This window comes from Salmo salar, chromosome 09 (genome assembly GCF_965601325.2).
Source record: "Salmo salar chromosome 09, fSalSal1, whole genome shotgun sequence".
Classification (NCBI taxonomy): domain Eukaryota; kingdom Metazoa; phylum Chordata; class Actinopteri; order Salmoniformes; family Salmonidae; genus Salmo; species Salmo salar.
This window is the reverse complement of record NC_138299.1, coordinates 41,503,265-41,520,373: the sequence shown is the minus strand read 5'-3', so window position 1 is coordinate 41,520,373 and position 17,109 is coordinate 41,503,265. Positions and strand designations below refer to the sequence as shown.

The 17,109-nt window shown below is 42.0% G+C and overlaps 1 protein-coding gene across 1 annotated transcript in view; it reads right to left on the bottom strand.

The window, feature by feature from the left end:
* slc22a3 (solute carrier family 22 member 3) overlaps positions 1-17,109 on the bottom strand; it is a 28,936-nt gene extending 11,827 nt beyond the window's left edge. Inside the window, 9 exon segments of the mRNA XM_082955492.1 lie at positions 3,088-3,196; positions 3,647-3,861; positions 4,612-4,727; positions 7,492-7,609; positions 7,887-8,055; positions 8,507-8,661; positions 8,929-9,032; positions 16,610-16,669; positions 16,672-17,109. Coding sequence (XP_082811618.1) covers positions 3,088-3,196; positions 3,647-3,861; positions 4,612-4,727; positions 7,492-7,609; positions 7,887-8,055; positions 8,507-8,661; positions 8,929-9,032; positions 16,610-16,669; positions 16,672-17,022 — 1,397 coding nt within the window. The 5' untranslated portion in view covers positions 17,023-17,109.

Below are 17,109 nucleotides of genomic sequence, written 5' to 3'. Positions count from 1 at the left end.
CAACATCTGGATTCTTTAGACAGTTAGAATAGTGAAAAAATACATGTTGAGGGACAACAGAGCCGCTCTACAAATTATTGCTAACCCAAACACGGGGGTTAGAGAAGGGCTAAGGATTTATAAAATAATTATTATAATATGTAAGGATCTGGGTGTAGCTGGTGCAGAGGAGTCAGGCGCAGGACAGCAGAGATGAGTAACACAAGGAACTTTACTTAAAATTTCCAAATACATGAAGTAAATACCAAGCCCACAAACATCGGACCGAAATTACAATAAAACAGTCACGCACAAAAGCCATGGGGAAAACAGAGGGTTAAATAATGAACATGTAATTGGGGAATTTAAACCAGGTGTGTAAAACAAAGACACAACAAATGGAAAATGAAAAGTGGATCGGCGATGGCTAGAAGGCCGATGACGTCGACCGCCGAACGCCGCCCGAACAAGAAGAGGGACCGACTTCGGTGGAAGTCGTGACATAATAATAATTATGTTCTGATTTAATCTCTTGAGTTTTTGTTGGAAAGGAAAGAGTTAACACAGAGTTAGCCCTTGCTAGTTAGATTGTGTTGACATTCCCAGCCTTAGTTACATTCGTCCGTTTTTGTCCAGAATATTGAGTCATTGAAACTGAAACAGTGCATCCCGAATGGAGGCAACAAACTACGTACCAGACCAGCTGTGATTTACAACCTGATAGCAATATTATTTTTGTATTGGTGAATTATATTAATCATGCATTGAACTGCATCCATCTATTCTGACAACAATGCCTTACTGTACATTATGGAACGTTGAGTCAAATATAACATGTTTTAAAACCTCTTATGAAGTTAGTTTTGTAGGATAAATTGGGGAATTTTATATTTTTGACTGATATTATGATTGTCTGTTTGTTTCATATCTGCAAAGTATTTAAAACATTATCAGTTCCACTTCAAACTCACTGGTTACTTTGTGAGCTAAATGTGACATTGTTGTGCAATGGGAAGTAATAGTTGTACATTTCGATTGGGAAATGCTTAATGGTTGTATTTTTGTATTATTATGATTGGGACCTACTGGTTTACAATGTCAGAGTTTATGGACTGCTTATCTATTAACATCATGCTGTGTGTGACTGCTGTCTTTCCATCATCCCTATGCAGTGGTGCTTTAACATCATGCTGTGTGTGACTGCTGTCTTTCCATCAGCCCTATCCAATGGAGTAGTGGAGCCTGGAGAAGTGGGTATACTGTAATTTTGCCAGAAAGTTACCAATCAATGTCCAATCAATCATGGAGAGGTTCATGTGGACCTCCCTTGGAAAAGCACTGTGCTCGTGAACCTTGGAGGAAGACCAGCAGTGAGAGGTTCATGTAGAATGTAGCCCATGACAGAGAAAGGCCCCCTGAGAGAAAAATCCTGTGTTTTCCTATAGATTTGTCAGATTTTCACTCTCAAAATCACAATTTTGTTTTTATAGAAAAAATGCAAACATTTGATGGTCTAAGTCCTCAACAATGCTTAAACCACATCAATCTGATTAGGTGGGCCTGTCAGGTCCTGACTCCCCATTGGGTGGGCCTGTCAGGTCCTGACTCCCCATTGGGTGGGCCTGTCAGGTTCTGGCTGATTTTGGCATGGAATGACATCGGTAGCCGGTAGAGTAGGAAAGACCTTTCAATTCATGATATCGACCAGTAAATGCTAAATTTACTGGTCGATATCATGTATTTCTTGTGCCGTTGGTTTTACTATTAAACTGCTCCGGCTATTACCAAGTTCTGCTCTCCTGCGTCCTGGGTGGACACAGGCCCACCCAATGGGGAGTCAGGACCTGACAGGCCCACCCAATGGGGATCCAGCCAATAGGTGGGCCTGTCCGGTCCTGACTCCCCAGTGGGTGGGTCTGTCAGGTCCTGGCTGATCTTGGCATGGAATGACATCGATGTCATTCCATGCCAAAACCTGTTGAGAGCTGAACACTCTTGCTGCCTGCAGATTCTGTTGAACCTAGGCTATGTGTGTGGTGCGCATGTGAATATATTCCACGTGCTTTGCGATTGTGTAGGCTACTTTGTGCACAATTTCTCTTTTGTACTACATAACGGATAAATCATACACCTCCACTACACTACTTTGATATACATCAGTAGGGATTAAGAAGTGAGTACATGCAATGTCCACTGAAAAAAAATGGGTATACGGTTTATACCTGTGTATACCCTCCACTACACTGTCCCTTTCTGTTTTACAAAAAGTTGCTGTCCTTTCAGAATCATGGGTTGCTGTCCTTTCAGAATCATGGGTTGCTGTCCTTTCAGAATAACCAACCTGTCACTTACTGAAGGCCTACAGGTTCGCCACTTCACAAACATGTCTATAATAAACAAAGCTGTTAAGATATTAATGTTTAAAGAAAGGTGTATATATTTGGACTGGTGAAGCGGTTTTATGTGCTGACTGAATGGAAACGGATAATTCTGAGTTTTTTACTCTGCTGGTCTCAGCTGGTCTCATGAAGAAATTACGAGTCCTCATTTGACTGAGACTGAGTCAAGACCGTGTAGAAATGTATCTGACACCGAGACAAGACCGAGTCATAATGTCACGACTTCTGCCGAAGTCGATGCCTCTCCTTGTTCGGGCGGTGTTCGGCGGTCGATATCGCCGGTCTTCTAGCCATCACCGATCCATTGTTCATTTTCCATTTGTTTTGTCTTGTTTTCCTACACACCTGGTTCTCATTTCCCTCATTATGTGTTGTGTATTTAACCCTCTGTTCCCCCCATGTCTCTGTGTGGTATTGTTTATTATAAGTGCTTGTGCACATTTGTTTGACTGGTGCGCGTCGGGTTATTTTGCCCATATTTTGTATTTCTTGTGCCGTTGGTTTTACTATTAAACTGCTCCGGCTATTACCAAGTTCTGCTCTCCTGCGTCTGACTTCCCTGCCACCAGTTACGCACCTCTTACACATAATGTGGTAACGAGACCGGACTCAAGACTGAGACCTACAACCTAATCCAGGTTGTAAAAACGTTAGGATTGAGCAGCATTAATGACTTGAGTTTGATGTTATTATTTGGTCTCACTCTCACCTGAGAGGTGTTGGATACAGCTCAGAGTTGGCAAAATTGACAGTCTCAAATCCAATGGCGACAGAAAGCCTCCCAATGATTGCTATGGCTTTCTTCAGCCACAGATAGTCTATAGAAGATTAAAAGAGAAGGGGGAATAGATTAAACTACCCATCATATTTTAACAGCCAAATTAAGCAGAATGGTCATCCCAGAATGTTAAGGATGGGAATACAACAGATAATCTCATAACGAAAGTAAATGATCAGAAATAAAGAGAGGAAAATAAAAACGAATAAAAGGGGGAAAAGCAACTCTCAGAATCCATTATTTTCAGTCTGAGCTTTACCATGTCAGTTATCATCAGAGTTGTGTAACTGAGTTTAATTGGTTGACCTCCAACTTCAGCTTGAAATGCCACCACCAGGAGCAACGTGGGATTGAATCCCACCCCAACCACTTTCTCACTTTCTCCCCTCTACAATAACATCTGCATTCTGAGGTTAATAATATAATAATGCAGAAAGTGGACAAGTCTCTATTCTCCTATTTCAAATAATACATTAAAATACCAACTCACCTACTGAGACGAAGGGCACTATGAGGCAGGCGACTCCTCCTATGAAGTTAGACACAGCCATGAGAGGTCTCCGTCCAACCCTGTCCACCAACAGGTAAAAGATGAGGCCGGTGGGCAGCTCCACGGCTGCAGAGATGAAAAAATCCCGGAAGATATTGTTTCCGGTGATCGCCAGGCGGAGAACCAGCCCTTGGAAAACCACGGCGCTCGTGAACCTTGGAGGAAGACCAGCAGTGAGAGGTTCATGTGGAATGTAGCCCATGACAGAGACAGGGTGATGTTTTGGATCAATTGATCTGAGGACTTCATGTACAGATAAAGTATTTTTTGACGGGCGTCACAGAACAGCATCCGGCACTCACCTGGCACAACATCATTTCATTTCCATGGTGATGAGGATGTGTGGCATTTGTTCAATTAAATGCAGTAAAATCTTTTTTTACAGTTGAGTGCAGCATGATATGATGCTAACTGCATCTGTATGTAGCCTACTCTTTTACAAAAAACTCTTTGAGTGGAACAGTAAACATCATGAACAGTGCACATTCCATTTCAAATGTGTCTGGCACCAGCTATGACAGTTATTTGGTGTATGTGGTGAATTTTCTAAACTTTTAGTACAAACATCCAAACTGGTAACACTTGTAACAAAACCAGTTTTACATTCAAAACCTTTCATTGTGCATTAATTTTGTTTGTAGACATCACCACACAACCATTGACCCAAAATATATGTGTTGTGGATGGGGATAGAGGAAAGGTCACAGGTTCAATCCCAGAGCTCGGCACTGGTTTAAATTTGTTCTGTTTCCACCCTATCTCAAACCTTAACACTTACTTTCAAAATTCGGGAATTAATGCCTAAACTTGACCTTTGAAATTTGACGTTTATCCCCGCACTGGACAAACGTTAAATACTTAAGTGAGACCATGATATCTTGTTGCCCAGTTGGCTTGTCTCTTACCAAGCATAGATGAGGGTCACAGTGTTTCTCCTCATGTTGGAAGTCCTAAACAGATCCATGAATGATGGAAGACTTATCTCTGCCTCCTGCTCCTGCTTCTCCTCCAGAGGATCAAACTGAAAAAAGACTGATATGTGATAAGTGATATGACTGACGATATGCCTGACGCTGTGCCTGATGATACCCCCCCCCCCCCCCCCCCCCCCAGTGTGTGTATCATTTTATGCTATCCATGTCAGGGATAATAATAAAATCGAAAAATGCTAAAAGAATATATTTAGGATTGATAAACTGTTGCACTAACTGTGTGTCCTTTCAGTTCTACAGTACATATCAGCCTCCCATCTTCCATCTGTAGATAAACTGGAGATAGCAGTTTACACTACTACGAAGAGAGCTCCCTGAAGCACAACAAGATGTTTCAGACACCACTACGAAGAGAGCTCCCTGAAGCACATCGAGATGTTTCAGACACTACTCCGAAGAGAGCTCTCTGAAGCACAACAAGATGTTTCAGACACTACTCAGAAGAGAGCTCTATGAAGCACAACAAGATGTTTCAGACACTACTCAGAAGAGAGCTCTATGAAGCACAACAAGATGTTTCAGACACTACTCAGAAAAGAGCTCTATGAAGCACAACAAGATGTTTCAGACACTACTCAGAAGAGAGCTTCCTGAAACACAACAAGATGTTTCAGACACTACTCCGAAGAGAGCTCCATGAAGCACAACAAGATGTTTCAGACACTACTCAGAAGAGAGCTCCCTGAAGCACAACAAGATGTTTCAGACACTACTCAGAAGAGAGCTCTATGAAGCACAACAAGATGTTTCAGACACTACTCCGAAGAGAGCTCCATGAAGCACAACAAGATGTTTCAGACACTACTCCGAAGAGAGCTCTATGAAGCACAACAAGATGTTTCAGACACTACTCAGAAGAGAGCTCCATGAAGCACAACAAGATGTTTCAGACACTACTCCGAAGAGAGCTCCCTGAAGCACAACAAGATGTTTCAGACACTTCTCCGAAGAGAGCTTCCTGAAGCACAACAAGATGTTTCAGACACTACTCAGAAGAGAGCTCCCTGAAGCACAACAAGATGTTTCAGACACTACTCCGAAGAGAGCTCCCTGAAGCACAACAAGATGTTTCAGACACTACTCCGAAGAGAGCTCCCTGAAGCACAACAAGATGTTTCAGACACTACTCCGAAGAGAGCTCCATGAAGCACAACAAGATGTTTCAGACACTACTCAGAAGAGAGCTCCCTGAAGCACAACAAGATGTTTCAGACACTACTCAGAAGAGAGCTCTATGAAGCACAACAAGATGTTTCAGACACTACTACGAAGAGAGCTCCATGAAGCACAACAAGATGTTTCAGACACTACTCCGAAGAGAGCTCTATGAAGCACAACAAGATGTTTCAGACACTACTCAGAAGAGAGCTCCATGAAGCACAACAAGATGTTTCAGACACTACTCCGAAGAGAGCTTCCTGAAGCACAACAAGATGTTTCAGACACTACTCAGAAGAGAGCTCCCTGAAGCACAACAAGATGTTTCAGACACTACTCCGAAGAGAGCTCCCTGAAGCACAACAAGATGTTTCAGACACTACTCCGAAGAGAGCTCTATGAAGCACAACAAGATGTTTCAGACACTACTCAGAAGAGAGCTCCCTGAAGCACAACAAGATGTTTCAGACACTACTCCGAAGAGAGCTTCCTGAAGCACAACAAGATGTTTCAGACACTACTCAGAAGAGAGCTCCCTGAAGCACAACAAGATGTTTCAGACACTACTCCGAAGAGAGCTCCCTGAAGCACAACAAGATGTTTCAGACACTACTCCGAAGAGAGCTCCCTGAAGCACAACAAGATGTTTCAGACACTACTCCGAAGAGAGCTTCCTGAAGCACAACAAGATGTTTCAGACACTACTCCGAAGAGAGCTCCCTGAAGCACAACAAGATGTTTCAGACACTACTCCGAAGAGAGCTCCCTGAAGCACAACAAGATGTTTCAGACACTACTCCGAAGAGAGCTTCCTGAAGCACAACAAGATGTTTCAGACACTACTCAGAAGAGAGCTCCCTGAAGCACAACAAGATGTTTCAGACACTACTCCGAAGAGAGCTCCCTGAAGCACAACAAGATGTTTCAGACACTACTCCGAAGAGAGCTCCCTGAAGCACAACAAGATGTTTCAGACACTACTCAGAAGAGAGCTCTATGAAGCACAACAAGATGTTTCAGACACTACTCCGAAGAGAGCTCCATGAAGCACAACAAGATGTTTCAGACACTACTCCGAAGAGAGCTCTATGAAGCACAACAAGATGTTTCAGACACTACTCAGAAGAGAGCTCCATGAAGCACAACAAGATGTTTCAGACACTACTCCGAAGAGAGCTCCCTGAAGCACAACAAGATGTTTCAGACACTACTCCGAAGAGAGCTTCCTGAAGCACAACAAGATGTTTCAGACACTACTCAGAAGAGAGCTCCCTGAAGCACAACAAGATGTTTCAGACACTACTCCGAAGAGAGCTCCCTGAAGCACAACAAGATGTTTCAGACACTACTCCGAAGAGAGCTCCCTGAAGCACAACAAGATGTTTCAGACACTACTCCGAAGAGAGCTTCCTGAAGCACAACAAGATGTTTCAGACACTACTCGGAAGAGAGCTCCCTGAAGTATAACAAGATGTTTCAGACACTACTCTGAAGAGAGCTCTATGAAGCACACAAGATCTTTCAGACACTACTTCGAAGAGAGCTCCATGAAGCACAACAAGATGTTTCAGACACTACTCCGAAGAGAGCTCCCTGAAACACAAGAAGATGTTTCAGAAATCAAAAGTAGGCAACCTCTCTAAAATTCTCAGGGACAGTTCTCTTATTGCACTTGGTAATGTTTTTAACGATCCTCATAGCCTCTTTGGTTCTTCGTTGTGACAACAACCAGCGAGGAGATTCTGGAATGAGCCTGAAATGGAAAATATATTTAAATATTTTAATAATAATAATAATAATAATCAGCTTAATTTCATAGGTTTTACTCAAACCCCTGGACACCACACACTATGGAATCATCTAGCTAAATTGCATTTTTATAACTGTTTTTACAACTGTCACCTACTTGGTGTGTGTGTGTGTGTGTGTGTGTGTGTGTGTGTGTGTGTGTGTGTGTGTGTGTGTGTGTGTGTGTGTGTGTGTGTGTGTGTGTGTGTGTGTGTGTGTGTGTGTAAATATTGACATATTACCAAAAGTAAGTGATGAAGATGAAGCAGGGGAGACTCATGGCCAGCTGCAGGGTTTTCCAGGAGGGCAAGAAGTATGCCAAGAGAGGTAGGATGGTCATTCCAGTGGAATAAAAGGTACGGGACACCAATGAGACAAACTTCCGGTTGTTTGAGCCAAAGAACTCAATGACTATCAAAGACAAAAACAAGAAAGACCACAATAACAGAAACGTCAAAGCAGGAGCCGGTACAGAACGAAGCAGAAAACCTCCCATATCATTCCTCTGAAAACCAATACATGGACACTGACTTTCTACCTAAAAACCTTGTATGGACTGTGTTTCTGTGTTTCTGTGTTTCTGTGTTCATGTGTTTCTGTGTTTCTGTGTTCGTGTGTTTCTGTGTTTCTGTGTTCTGTTTCGGTGTTCTGTGATTTATAATTTTGCATATATTATTAATACATTTTTATTTTGTAAAAACAATACCCATGTGTTTCAGTGATGTTATGTGTGACTGCCATGTGACTGCATTTCTAGTCAACAAAGAGCAGAGAACACCTCCTTTACATAACAGTATTTCACATTTAAGGCTGGATTCTGGTGCTTCCATACCAGTCACTGTTATTTCAATAAAGAACATACTAAATACATAGCTGACTGTCCATGCTCCCTTGCAACAGAAGCCCTGGAGAACTCTGAAGAGCAGCAGCAGGGGGTAAGAGGGTGACAGCATCACAACTATCCCTGACACCCCCAGGCCAAACATAGACAGGATGAAACAGGGCTTCCTTCCAAACCTGTTGGAGGAGGAATAATGAAAGTGTTTAAGAATGCAACTGACATCATTAAAACAATTAAGCAGCATGTCAGAATAACTATTTTTAAGGAAAGGTAGGCTACTACTGCCTTTCTGCAGTAGTAGCCTACCTAACGGTGTTTTTAGTCTGCTGCATAAGGGGAATGCTCCCATAATACCCATACAGGTTATATTGACAGTATGTATTTACATTGATTGATGCTATGTATTATTATTATTACAGTGTTTAAACAAAATGCTGATGTACCTGTCTGCCAAGTATCCAGTGACAAAAGCACCAATGAAGAACCCTCCAGCCAGGGACACCTGAATCAAATCTGCTAGCCATGAAACCTCACACACTAAGGAAAACTGGGATAAATAAAGAAACAAGTAAATAAATAGATAACATTATGTATATTGGTGACAAATGCACCTTTTATATTGCTGAGAAAACAGATCCTTGCTCAAGGGGTGACGTCATGCTTAGTTTAAGATGAAGTGACCCTTCTCACTGATGCTGACATGCTGTCAAATGATCAATGATAAATGTTGCACTTTAACTTTTGTTGGTATTTGAAGTTATCCTGAATAATAGGCTTTTCAGTAAATTTACCGACCATGCACTTGCAACAGAGTGTAATTCATTCATTCCTGACCCTGACTTGGCTCTAGAAAATGTATCCTTCATATTTGTTTCTCTGGCAGATAAACACGCTCCTTTTAAACAACTCAGAGTGAAAGATAGATCTAATCCTTGGTTTTGTTCAGAGTTATCTGAGCTCATTCAGATGAGAAATCAGGCCTGGGCCAAAGACTGCAGTGAACTGGTCATTTTTCAGACAAATGAGAAACAGATGTACTATCTCCATTAAAAAGGCTAAATCAAGCTACTTTTTAAGTTCTATCTCTGACTCTGCTGGAGATCCTTCTAAATGTTAGAAAACAGTAAATGCACTGAAGCGTACACATTCCTCTCCTCCCCTGCCTAAGCAAGTTCTGTCTGACGCTGGAATCATCACTGAGAAGAACAGGATAAGTGATGCTTTTAATCATCATTTTATCTCAGCAGTCTTTTTATTTGAGAGAAACGGTGGTCTAATTGACCCTGGTCAATCAATCGACTGCTCTTCCCACTCCCAGCCTCTAGCTGACTTGTCGGTTAACACGTCAACTTCTAGTGGATCTTTGTTTTCATTTCAGCAATTTACTATCTGTGATGTCCGAGATGCCGTGCATAAGACTGATGTAAAAAATCCACTTGGGCTGATATGCTTGATCCATTTCCACTGCAGCTCTCTGCCCCCCTCATTGCTGAATCATTAACCCATTTATGATTTTTTATTTTTTATTTATTATGGGTCCCCATTAGCTGCTGCCTTGGCAAAAACGTATGTGTTATGGCTTTACACCCCCTGCTATATTGTAGATAAAGAGTTACCTGTCTAACAGAACACAGAGGGTGTTCTTTAATGGAAGCCTCTCCAACATAATCCAGGTAGAATCAGGAATTCCCCAGGGCAGCTGTCTAGGCCCCTTAATTTTTTCAATCTTTACTAACGACATGCCACTGGCTCTGAGTAAAGCCTGCGTGTCTATGTATGCGAGTGACTAAACACTATACAAGTCAGCTACTATAGCGATTGAAATAACTGCAACACTTAACAAAGAGCTGCAGTTAGTTTCAGAATGGGTGGCAAGGAATAAGTTAGACCTAAATATTTCAAAAACTAAAAGCATTGTATTTGGGACAAATCATTCACTAAACCCTAAACCTCTGTGGAAATTGAGCGAGTTGAGGTAACTAAATTGCTTGGAGTAACCCTGGATTGTAAACTGTCATGGTCAAAACATATTGATACAACAGTAGGTAAGATGGGGAGAACAGACTCCTTCACTCACGCCGCCAAACATACCCTCGTAACACTGACTATCCTACCGATCCTCGACTTCGGCGATGTCATTTACAAAATAGCTTCCAATACTCTACTCAGCAAACTGGATGCAGTCTATCACAGTGCCATCCGTTTTGTCACCAAAGCCCCTTATACCACCCTCCACTGCGACCTGTATGCTCTAGTCGGCTGGCCCTCGCTATATATTCGTCGCCAGACCCACTGGCCCCAGGTCATCTATAAGTCTATGCTAGGTAAAGCTCCGCCTTATCTCAGCTCACTGGTCATGATAACAACACCCACCCGTAGCACGCGCTCCAGCAGGTATATCTCACTGGTCATCTCCAAAGCCAACACCTCCTTTGGCCTCCTTTCCTTCCAGTTCTCTGCTGCCAATGACTGGAATGAATTGCAAAAATCGCTGAAGCTGGAGACATATTTCCCTCACTAACTTTAAACATCAGCTATCTGAGCAGCTTACCGATCGCTGCAGCTGTACATACCCCATCTGTAAATAGCCCACCCAATCTACCTACCTCATCCCCATATCGTTTTTATTTACTTTTCTGCTCTTTTGCACACCAGTATTTCTACTTGTACATTACCATCTGCTCATCTGTCACTCCAGTGTTCATTTGCTAAATTGTAATTACTTCGCTACTATGGCCTATTTATTGCCTTACCTCCTCACGCCATTTACACACACTGTATATAGACTTTCTTTTTTTGTTATATTGTGGTATTGACTGTACGCTTGTTTATTCCATGTGTAACTCTGTGCTGTTGTTTGTGTCACACTGCTTTGCTTTATCTTGGCCAGATCGCAGTTGTAGATGAGAACTTGTTCTCAACTAGCTTACCTGGTTAAATAAAGGTTAAATAAAAAAAATATAAAAATATAAAAAGAGAAGTCTGTCCATAATAAAGCGCTGCTCTACCTTCTTAACAACACTATCAAAGGCCCCAGTTTTGTCGCACCTGGACTACTGTTCAGTCGTGTGGTCAGGTGCCACAAAGAGGGACTTGGGAAAATTGCAGTTGGCTGAGAACAGGGCAGGGCAGCACAGCTGCTGCATGTCAGTCTCTCATGGCTCAAAGTGGAGGAGAGATTGACTTCATCACTACTTGTATTTGTGAGAGGTATTGACATGTTGAAAGCACCGAGCTGTCTGTTTAAACAACTAGCACACAGCTCAGACACCAATGCATACCCAACAAGACATGCCACCAGAGGTCTCTTCACAGTCCCCAAGTCCAGAACAGACTATGGGAGGTGTACAGTACTACATAGAGCCATGACTACATAGAACTCTATTCCACATCAGGTAACTGATGTAAGCAGTAGAATCAGATTTAAAAAACAGATAAAAATACACCTTATGGAACAGCGGGGACAGTGAAGCAACACAAACATAGGCTCAGCCACATGCATACACACACATGATAATATAAGCAATATACAAATATGTACACATGGATTTTGTGTTGTAGATATCTGGTAGTGGAGTAGGGGCCTGAGGGCACACTCTTAATGTGTTGCAAAATCTGTTATGAATGTACTGTAATGTTTAAAAAAGTGAAAACTGCCTTAATTCTGCCAGACCCCAGGAAGAGTGAGGATCCATAATAAATACAAATACAAATACATACAGTGCCTTCGGAAAGTATTCAGAACCCTTGACTTTTTCCACATTTTGTTACGTTACAGCCTTATTCTAAAATGGATTACATTTTTTTAAATCCTCATCAATCTACAAACAATAGCCCATAATGACAAAGCAAAAGTTTGAAATGTTTGCAAATGTATAACATTTTTCAAACAGAAATACCTTATTTACATAAGTATTCAGACCCTTTTCTATGAGACCTGAATTTGAGCTCAGGTGCATCCTGTTTCCATTGATCATCCTTGAGATGTTTCTACAACGTGATTGTGGAGTCCACCTGTGGTAAATTCAATTGATTGGACATGATTTGGAAAGGCACACACCTGTCTATATAAGGTCCCACAGTTGACAGTGCATGTAAGAGCAAAAACCAAGCCATGAGGTTGAAGGAATTGTCCGTAGAGCACCGAGACAGGATTATGTCGAGGCACAGATCTGGCGAAGGGTACCAAAACATTTCGTGCAGCATTGAAGGTCTCCAAGAATCCAGTGGCCTCCATCATTCTTAAATGGAAGACGTTTAGAACCACCAAGACTCTTCTTAGAGCTAGCCACCAAGCCAAACTGAGCAATCGGGGAGAAGGGCCTTGGTCAGGGAGGTGACCAAGAACCCGATGGTCACTCTGACAGAGCTCTAGAGTTCCTCTGTGGAGATGGGAGAAGCGTCCAGAAGGACAGCCATCTCTGCAGCACTCCACCAATCAGGACTTTATGGTACAGTGGCCAGATGGAAGCCACTCCTCAGTAAAAGGCACATGACAGACCGCTTGGAGTTTGCCAAAAGGCACCTAAAGACTCTCAGACCATGACAAATAAGACTCTCTGCTCTGATGAAAAGATTGAACTCTTTGGCCTGAATGCAAAACATCCCGTCTGGAGGAAATCTGGCACCATCCCTAGGGTGAAGCATGGGGGTGACAGAATCATGCTGTACGGATGTTTTTCAGCGGCAGTAACTGGAAGACTAGTCAGGATCAAGGCAAAGATGAACGGAGCAAAGTACAGAGAGATCCTTGATGAAAACCTGCTCCAGAGCACTCAGAACCTCAGACTGGGTCGAAGGTTCACCTTCCAGCAGGACAATGACCCTAAGCACACAGCCAAGACAACGCAGGAGTGGCTTCAGGACAAGTCTCTGAATGTCCTTGAGTGGCCCATCCAGAGCCCAGACTTGAACCCGATCAAACATCTTTGGAGAGACCTGAAAATAGCTGTGCAGCAACGCTCCCCATCCAACCTGACAGAGCTTGAGAGGTTCTGAAAAGAAGAATGGGAGAAACTCCCCAAATGCAGGTGTGCCAAGCTTGTAACATCATACCCAAGAAGACTCAAGGCTGTAATCGCTGCCAAAGGTGCTTCAACAAATTACTGAGTAAAGGGTCTGAAATCATATGTATTTTTTTTAAACAGTTTTTGCTTTGTCATTATGGGGTATTGTGTGTAGATTGATGAGGGAATAAAAAAATTAAATAAGTATAAGGCTGTAACCTAACAAAATGTGGAAAAAGTCAACGGGTCTGAATACTTTCCGAAGGCACTGTATCTACAACACAAAATCCATGTGCACGTGTGTGTATAGTGCATATGCTATTGTATGTGTGTAGTTTGCGTATGTTATCGTGTGTGTGTATAGTGCATATGTTATCGTGTGTGTGTATAGTGTGTATGTTATTGTGTGTGTGTATGCACGTGTCTGTGTCTATGTTATCTTTGAAATGCATTCTAAATGTGCATCAGTCAAGTTTTAGACCAGATCATAGCACTATCTCTGCTGCATCCCTAGTTATAAATGATGTGCTTAATTGTATGGATAAAGGGCAACATTGTGCTGCCCTCTTTATTGACCTGTCGAAGGCTTTCCATACTGATGATCACTCACTGCTAATTCAGAGGCTTTCCTCAATTGGCCTAGACCAGGCTGCATGTAACTGGTTTTAATAAATGACTTGACAGACAGAGCTTAATGTATAGCTACTGATGGTGTTAAATCAGGTTTCCTGGATATTACGAAAGGTTTGGGTCCTTTACTTTTTAGATTAACAATATCGATATGTCTGTAAAAAAATAACTCTGTGCAACTTCCAGAGCGTGTTGACTGTGAACACTGAGGCTGTACCCACTTTAAGTTACAGTTTTAACAGTTGACAAGTAGGCTACTGTGGCTATTTGATCATAATGTAGGCCTACCAGAGCGACCTACCATCAAAAACGATAGAGAAATGCATCCCATAATATTTGAACATGGAAATAGCTGTTCTATCATTCAGCCTACAGTAGCAGTGTGGTGTTCAATATAGGCCTACATTCCATGAGACTTTTGAAAAAAATATGCAGGGCTTGACATTTACCTGATTATCCACTTGTCCTTTAGATAAGGAGGTGACAGAAAATGTTGTTGTGTTGTTTGATGGAAGAAACCACGAGTATTACAGAGAATAAGACAAATTATGCTACCATCTGCCTATTGGCTACTTAGTTTATTCAAGCCTGTCTCAAAATACAACACTGCCCCTTTAAGACCAAAATTTTTTTTTTACCTGTATTGCAGGAAGCAATCACTTCCCTTGCTGACTACAAATTATCTATAACTGAGCTAATAACTCACTAACTAGCAAAGGATATGAACAAAATGTGACCATGTGGCTACATGCATCTCTCTCTTTGATCTCATGACAAGCGCATCTACTCACGACCGCTCATGCTGTAAAAGTAAATGGCACAGATCCATATATGGCAATGGCCTATCTGCATATAGGCCTACTGCAGCTCTGATTGGTTATTCCGCACGGGTCTGTAAACAGTACTGCTGAGTCATGTGCAACAGAATCCAACTCTGATGCGTTCTGCCAAAAACAAAATATGTTGCATAGTTCGTTTTGTTTCGGTATGTTGCATTGAAAGTGGTTAATATTTCGTTGATTCGATCACAATTGTCACAGTTAAGGGAAACATCGATAGTCTTAACTAACAGGGAAAACTCTAGAAGTTGAGTGAAATTCAATGTGGCGCTTCTCTCTGTGGGGTGGTCCAAGGAGAGCTGAGTGGCATAGTACTACATTAGTGAATATGTTGTTCTCTAGAGCACCATAAAAATAACTCTGATGATTTGAGCATATGTACTTTGGATGGTGCCCATATTGATCGTGTCCCTGGATAGATGAAAAGCTGTTTTTTTAAAAGCATATTGAGGAGTTAATAGAAAATGACTAAGTAAAAGTGAAAGTCACCCAGTAAATAAGTCTAAAAGTATTTGGTTTTAAATATACTTAAGAAGCTGAGAATAAAAATATTGTTCTATAGAAATAGGTTCTGCCTCTCGATAAGTAGTAGAAAGCAGGTTATTCAGTCAAAGTTCCTATCTGTCCAAGACTACTGCGACAGCATTTATCGCAGGAGGTTGGTGGCACGGTCATTTGTGAAGACGGGATGGTGGTCATAGCTGAAGCGAAATGAATAGAATGGTATCAAACACACGGTTGCCATTCCATTTGCGCCGTTCCAGGCATTATTATGACCCATCCTCTCCTCTTAATCCTCCACTGTTATCTATATGAATGGAATATTCATATGTGTAAACATACTGAATTATAATTGGATGCATTGTACAGCCGTATCATACTGTGCTATGATTGGTTAAGACCACCCAGAGGGTTAGGTCATGGTCAGTTGATCATGGTTGGAGATAAGTGAACATGCCAGTTGTAGCTAGCTAATAAAGAGCTACTTTAAGAAATATCCTGTAGTACTGCATTTTAATATTTTGTACAAAGCGTGCAAAACAAGACAATGAACACAGCTGCTACTTCATTAAAGCTGTTAGATGCAGTTTATCATCATATACTGCACTGTATTATGAGCGACAGTTTTAGCACTCATCAGCACTCTGCATTCTAGGAAGTTGGTTGGCCCTCTTTGATGTCATGTAGGTTGATACATTGCTATGTTTTCATTTATAAAGCACTTGTACAAAAAATCCCACTGTACCCAACATCACCAGTAAACCTCGGACATAGCAGTTACCACCCCTGGTCTCAGCTTTTAGTTATTGCATCTTAATTGAGGAACAATCTTCAACATGTACTGAAATGTGCTGTTCTGGTACCTCTAGGTCAATTCAGGATGCTGATTGAGGACCTTTTTACTGATGAACATCTTTGTTTTTCATGACCATGTTTTTCTTTCTGCTTGCATTTTGTATTTATATTGATGTGTGTATTTTCTGTAATTTAATTCAGGGCTCATCTGTAAAATATACCTTTAATCTCAGTATGACTCCCTGATAAAATGAAGGTTAAATAAAATGAATTAATTAATTCAATTATTTCTTAGTAGAATTTGAGCTCCTGAACTTCCAGACACTGCAGCGTTTTTTGAAGACCAAATTTACCTCTGAAACGATAGTAGTGCGAGACGGATCAAACACCCAGCCGCTGTCGCACGCGACTACCGGTAACTGGGTGAGTCGGTGAGGTCACTGCAGTTGCTCTGGCTGCCGTTCCAGAATTTCTAGGCCACATCGAACCTCTGGCAGCGGCTGTAGGCACCCAATGCATCCTGCCCCGACTCATCCAACAGCGGGACGGTGAGTTCACGCAGCTCCTTGTCTGTCCAGTCACATTCATCCTGGATGCGCTCTGTCCCGGAGGTCCGGCACCAGTGCGCGGGAGTGTTCCCCAAGAACACGACTCCTACGAGGACGAACGCGAAGGTCAGCACCGGCAGAGATCCGAGGACAGTGATTCTCCTTTGGTATGGTCCGTAATCTCCGATGTGGACGAGCAGGTCATCTAAATTCGGCATTGTTTTATTGTTTTATCTTGGGTTGACAGATGTCACTGGTGGCGAGGAGGGCTCATCATCATTTTAAAGAGAGGGTCAAGTAATTTG